Source organism: Pundamilia nyererei, unplaced genomic scaffold (genome assembly GCF_000239375.1).
Source record: "Pundamilia nyererei isolate P.nyererei 1_Seehausen unplaced genomic scaffold, PunNye1.0 scaffold00390, whole genome shotgun sequence".
NCBI classification, from domain to species: domain Eukaryota; kingdom Metazoa; phylum Chordata; class Actinopteri; order Cichliformes; family Cichlidae; genus Pundamilia; species Pundamilia nyererei.
The window spans coordinates 9,779-16,443 of NW_005187791.1; the positions used below are offsets into that span (position 1 = coordinate 9,779).

Below are 6,665 nucleotides of genomic sequence, written 5' to 3' on the forward strand. Positions count from 1 at the left end.
AGGTGTTACCTCCTTTGACAGTATCACAGTATCAGCTTAAAGCACTTGTTGCTGCTGAGTTTGCATCTTTTGCTGTGAAGTACAGCCAGACTTTGACCGCTTCGTTTTAATTTGTAGCTCTGCTCTAAAAGAACGTACGTACCTGGGCCCGCCTACTACGCTCGCAAAGGTAAAACGATTGGCTAGAATCTGAAGTGTATGACAGCTCAGGGGGGAAAAAAGCACAGAAATAAAGCACCGAAATGTGCGCTGCTTTTTGGTCTGGTTACTACCATTTATGCTATAATGGCACCGGATACCGGTACCCATCCCTACTCAGATGCCAGCAGAACATTTTAAAAAGTGACCTTGACCATGAAATGAACCTCAATGTAATTCAAAACTACAACAGTCTCCTCAGCTTGCTAATGCTTACAGCTTGCTGTTAAAAGACAAGCTAATGCAACATGTTAGGAAAGATGCTCTGTAGTAATTTATTTAAACGCATTGCTGGCATCGAGCTTAAACAAAGCATATACACATGTTCACCTCCTCAGCTGCTCGTTATATATACACATATGGCAAAGGTGGCTGCTGAATGAGAAAGAAAGGTGACTAAAGTGACTTTGATGTGGTTATTGGTGCCAGATGAGTCTTTCACAAGCTGGTAATCTACTTGGATTTTCAAGTTTTCAGAGCTCTATGGGTCTAAATGTCTCATTGTTGTCAGTGCTCAGACTGCTTCCAGCTGAAGATAACAGCACGTCAAATAACCTCTCACAACCAAATTATGCTTGAATGTTTCCAGCAACTTGTTGAATTTGTGCCATTAAAATTTTCAGACAGTTTTGAAGGCAACAGATGGCCTCACATTTGACTCTAGAATACTTTGGTATACAGAGGAGTTCATTGTCGACTCGATAACCACAAGGTACCCAGATCATGTGGCTACAAAACCAACTCAAACCATCACTCTTCCACTATCGCGATGACAGTTGAGGTTTGTGTGCTGATCTGCTTTGCTTAATTTTCACCAAATGTGGTGCTGTGCTCAATGGCCGAACATGTCCACTTCAGTCCAACCATCCAAAGTATGTTTTTCTGATGTCTTGTGGTTTATTCAGATGCAGTTTTACAAACCTAATCCCCGCTGCCATGTTCATTTAGAATGAAGACACTTTCATACAAACACACACACGTTCAGTGTTTTGCTAATTGAGACCAGTAGAGTCTGAGATGTAGCTCTTGGGTTTTTTGGAATTTCACGTCTGACTGGAGTGAATTTGTTCAGGTGGAAGACACCTGAATGCTCCAGACCGACACACCGTCAAAACCTCTGATTTTAAAGAGGGGCTCACATTTGCTGCTGATTGATTAATTAGTGCATTTGGCAAAAGGAGATTCAACCCGATATTAGCGAGCAACAAATTAAGTTGCTAGTGAGTGTAGGGTTTGTCCCAGATCTTTCAGAATAAGGGTTTTTCGTTTAAGTCCGTTTGAGGTTGTATTTGAGTTTCATTTCTGGTGGATCGCTAATCTAATGTTGTCATTTTCTTTTGATTTCTTCCAGGAATGTGGTTTTTTGAAAAAGGTAAGAAGTCTAAAACAAAGTGCTTCCTAAACAAATCTGAAGCTGAAATGTAAACATTTAGTTTTCATTTGTTTAATTTTATTTGTACGATTTGCTTTGTCAGTTACTCTCTATTTTAAAATGGTGAATTAGTTGTGAATACTATCTGATATTTTCGGTCAGTTTAAGAATACATCACATGTGATTCATCTTTAGACTGGAGCGTTAGTTTTACAAACACGTGCCCGTGGTGGATCTTAGTAACACGAACAACACGGAGACGTGCAAACAGTTTGTGTTGTACATAAATGATCTCAGAACGTGACTGAAGGAGCATTTCTCTTCAGTTTCAGCTCTAATGTTGAAACCATCACAGCTGAAGCTTTAACAGAACTGACTGGCTTCAAGAAATGCTGCAGCGTTTTAGTGAACGTGGATGTATTTTAGTTCAAAATCAGATTCTCTGATCAGGCAGTGAAATGCAGCATAATAACAGCATCGTAAAGAAAATATTGTCCTTTTTATGATATAAATATCAAAGTGTTGGCAGCTCAGTGATGACTACGAACAATAAAACAAAAACTGGTGTCTTTAACTGTCCTTTGCTGTAATTCTCTCTGCAGAGTCCATGCCGTGGGAAGGAGGTCAGTAACAAATCAATTATAGCCCTTCTTTTTTTTTAAATCGGTGTCTATTAGAAAGTAGAACTCAGAAACACCCGTGGTTCTTCTGTGTGCTGTTTCTTGTTAATGTCATTGTTCTTTATGTTTTGTTTTTGGGGTTTTTCATCCACTTCAGATTTCTGGAGGAGTGATGAACGTCACAGTAAGTTTCAGCCCCAAATTGTATTTTTTCTGTTCACAGTGGGGCTTTGTGTGGGATTAAAAAGCTGATGTGTATATTTCTGTCATTAAAATAACAGGAGCTCCTGCAGCTAACGGCACCACTGCTCAACAACGAAACGATGAACAAACTGAAGGTAAAACTGTCTCAAACTACTTAAACAGCAGTAAATCGCTCTGGGTTTAGAGTTTATAAAGGATGTGTTTAGCATATCTCCAGCTCTGTGGTTTGATCTTGGACTCTGTGGAAGCTGCTTCGACTGACTCACAGCTTTAAAAATACTTATTCATCATATACTGTCCCTCAGTTCATTTCCTTTCTCACTTCCTTTTCTGCTCCATGTGAGCCACCTTTCATCTTTTCGTCCTCCTCTCACAAATGTATGGTTTAGTCACATGATACAGAGCTGAGAGTTGCGGGCACCTGAATCGGCGTTTAATTTAAAACTTTGGCCATATTTATAAGGCCTTCAGGTTTTTAACAGCTGTGTGTAACTTTTTTCTTCTTTGTCTTCTTTTTGAAATCTGTCAGAGGAGACGCCAATGACCAACGGCTAAACATCAAGTAAGGACGGGTCAGGCGGAAACTGAGATGATCTGAAAGATCCAAACAGAAACTGAAAATGTTTAAGAATGTCAAGAAGTGCAGACGTACAATGGACGTTCACCGGGGTGTGCTCCAAACCACACAGCAGTAAAACGAGTTTTACTTGGTTGTTTTAATTTGTCTAGAGACTTGAAATGAATGAATCATGTAATATTTTGAAGTCATTTCCATCAGAAGAAGACTCCGCTTTGTTCTTCGTGTGCCCTGCATTGTTACTGTGAACACATTTAAAGCGGACAGGAAGTGCTACATGTATAAAGGCTGATTTACAGCATCGAGTCCTACTCTTAAAAAATGGCTATGAAGCTGGATTTAATAATAATATGTGTATAAGGTTTTTAGTGCCATCTTGTGCCAGTATGGAAAGTGATGTGATGTGGTTGGTTGGTGCTAATAGACTTACATTAGTTTATGTTGCTAACTAGTGACAGCTGCAGTGAGTTTTATGTTAAAGTACCAAGGATGTATTGTCCCCTTTCACTCTGTCTCTTCAGCACAAAGTGGTCGTTCATTATTGGCTAGCTGCACTGAAATATGGGAATCCACCAGTTAGCCGTATTGTTCGGGTTTGTAGAGCACTTTATAAATGAGCAGAGCTTGTTGGAGTTAGGTGGACTAGTGATTTACAAGGACGAGAAGCTTCAGTCTGACACTGTCCCCATTGTCTTTGATTTTTCCTCCTTTGGTTGGATGCAGACACACGGCACACAATCAGCTGGCAGAGCAGATGTTCAGAGGATGTGATCAGCGTTGTTTTATGCAGTAAAACAGTCTCTTTCCTCAAACACACCCAACCAGTTTCCAACATAAGTTACTACATGCCCATCTCAAACACATCAGGAATCCTGAGATTCTGCAGGGGGAACAGAGTGATGTGTAGAACAGGAACATCAGAGGGAAAGTTGCTGCACTCTTTGTAGTGAGTGAGATGATGATGTCAGTGCATTACTTCATACTAGAAGTGGGGAAAATCAAAACCCTAGTATAAGTGAAGGAGAGCGTTCCTCTGTGGACATGCTGATGGACGTCAGGATTTCCATGTGCATTGGTAAGAAAAATAGTTATATTTGTAACTGTTGTTGTAAAACAGTTCTGTCACTCGGTAGTTCACATATACTAAAGCCATTTTCCAGTTACCTCAGCAATCTTGCATTCCAGTAGGAAATTTGGGAAAACCAGAGAAACCGGGTTCATTTTGATTCTTAGCAGGATGCAACCATTCGGGGGGGGGGTGCTTAAGAACGCAGCTGTGGCCCCTTCGTGCATAGAGCCTGTTCAGTGCTGTGAGTATGATTATAGGATTCATCTGTGAATTCACAGCAGTGGCAGTCCAGATTATAAGTTTTACGTTTTTACTGCGGTTTACATTCACTTCCGCCATCTTGGATTGTTAAGTCACAGTTGGTGGGCTGATCTGACGTTTCAGGATGACAGTTTAGAGTAGGGCTCCACAGTGTAAATCAGCCTTTATAAATGTAGTGTTTATGTTCACTTTAATCCGATGTTTAATCTGACATGAAAGTATTGTTTTGTTTTCTGTCCTGCTTAAAGCTGCTGAAGTATTTTAATTACTAGCTTTTACTATTAAAAGCACTACAGATGTAGTTAGATGTAAAAAGGTAACTTGAATGAGATGTGACAGGAGTCAAGCTTAAAGCAGATCTCCAAGATTTTCCATAGAGGCAAAAAATTTTAAACAATAGCAGGAAACTCAGCAAAGTACCATTTCCTGTGATTGACTGCATACCTGACACCGAATGGCACGTCGACCACGTTAAAGAGGTACGCTGGGGGATGATTTATAATAAGAGCCAGGTGTGGTGCAGCCTCGCAGTGTGGAGGGGAGGATGTTAAACTGGCAGCTTCTGGCGGCAAAAGGGACGCCATTGTTTGGTTTGGGCCGCAGGGTCAAACAACAGTCAATGCTTTGTACAGTTAATGCATATGTGTGCGCTTCAGGGAAAATTGAAGCTTGGACAAAGTTGCAGGTTTTTTATTTACGTATCTTATTATTTCTATTAATTCATCTTCGAACATAGATCTTATTTGGCTTGTCTTCTGTTACAGTGCATTATTTTTGTTACAGTTTTTTTGTCTCATTCCAACCTACTGTGTGTGCAGAGGATGTTCTGTAGCTGTAGCGTTAGACTTTTGTCTGGCAAAAGTAGCGAGCTGAAAGTCAGGTATGAGCTGCAGTGCTGCTGCCATCGGTCTTCTGCAATCTCCAGATACACTAAAGTTTCCACATTGCTTCATACAACAAGCACTAATATTTGTTTTTATTCCCTTGGGTTTGTATTTATTGTGGTTCAATGTCTGAGGACTCAAATAATGTAAATATATATGTTGTTTTTATGAACTATGTTTAATAAAACCTACAAAAATGCAGGTTGCAGTGTTTACATGTATGCATCACTCTGTACACTTCTGGCAGTTCTGATCATTTCCTCTATACCATGCAAGAAATGAATCTCTGAATCCAAAAGGTGATGTGGTTAGTTTATGTTCTTCACAGCATCAAAGTGATTGTGATTCAGGGAGTTTTTTGTCTTTGATGTTCATTTGTGAAATGCGCAGATGCCTCCATCTTCCAGTGGTTAGGAATGTCTCCGAAAATTGTTCTAAGCACAACCTGTTTATGCAAAACATTTATACATTTTGTTTTTTTACTAATCATTCCTTCAGACAAAAAGAAGAGAACTGAGTTCAGTGAGTTGATTGTTTTGGGTCGACCCAGGTCTGGATGTTTGGGACATAATAGAACTAGTCACTTGTTCTTCTTGTGGCGGTAATCCCAGAACAAGATGGTGGACGGTCCCTGGGGTGGATATTTGTTCCTTAAGGCTCTGAATGTTGTAGGGTGTGCTAGTTGACGTATCTGTGCAACGTTGTGAGGAGCTCCGGGCCGGTGTCCCTTAACTTGCAGGCTGGATCGGCGTTTCCTGGTTTGAAAGGGGGACCAGAGGGTATTCTAGAAATATTGGGGAAAGTCTGCCAGAGAGGAGAGCCCACCCGAATCTTAGACACAGGAGCAACAATGCGGTTTTCAACACTGGATCTCTTTATCCCTGCAAGGATATTCCAGAGTGCATGGGAGTTTGCACAAGCAGTCTACTTGTTTTGAGAAGACCATAATCAGAAAAGGCCTATTCTGTACAGTTTGGTTGGGTTTTTTGTACAGAACAGGCGTGTCCCGGTGGTGGATGGTTTCCACTTTGGTGGCCTTAGGATTTTATCTTTGCCTTTTGCAGTGTTTGTTGGCTTCATCGAGTGGTGGGCTCCTACTTGCACTGAAGCAGTGCACTGTTCGCCAATGTGAAGCGGGGGAATGAAAGGACATCCAAGGCCAAGACCATGATTCTCAGCCAGAAAAGGTTGACGTACCCAGTCCGGGTCCAGGACAAGTCACTACCCCAGATGGTGTAGTTCAAGTATTTTGGGGTCTTTTTCACAAATATGGGGAGAGTGGAGCATGAGATTGACAAATGGATTGGGGCAGCATCAATGATGTGGAAAGTGTACATTCCTTTCAAAGCATTCGTTTCAAACTCCTTGATGCTGCACGTCATCAACTCTGAAAAACCACTTACTGCTGCTGTCATCTTTTACAGCATCTGAAGGGGTCTCACAATGTCCACAGTACTGTGCGGTGTTTTCTGTTAATCTC

At 41.0% G+C, this 6,665-nt stretch overlaps 1 protein-coding gene across 1 annotated transcript in view; it reads left to right on the forward strand.

The window, feature by feature from the left end:
- The window catches only part of LOC102198137 (uncharacterized), a 7,903-nt gene extending 2,517 nt beyond the window's left edge, over positions 1 to 5,386 (forward strand). The window contains exons 7-11 of the mRNA XM_005752891.2: positions 1,550 to 1,570; positions 2,173 to 2,193; positions 2,348 to 2,374; positions 2,472 to 2,528; positions 2,924 to 5,386. Of these exons, the coding sequence (XP_005752948.1) occupies positions 1,550 to 1,570; positions 2,173 to 2,193; positions 2,348 to 2,374; positions 2,472 to 2,528; positions 2,924 to 2,949 (152 nt within the window). The 3' untranslated portion in view covers positions 2,950 to 5,386. The remainder of the gene's footprint in view (positions 1 to 1,549; positions 1,571 to 2,172; positions 2,194 to 2,347; positions 2,375 to 2,471; positions 2,529 to 2,923) is intronic.
- Positions 5,387 to 6,665: the final 1,279 nt, after the last annotated feature.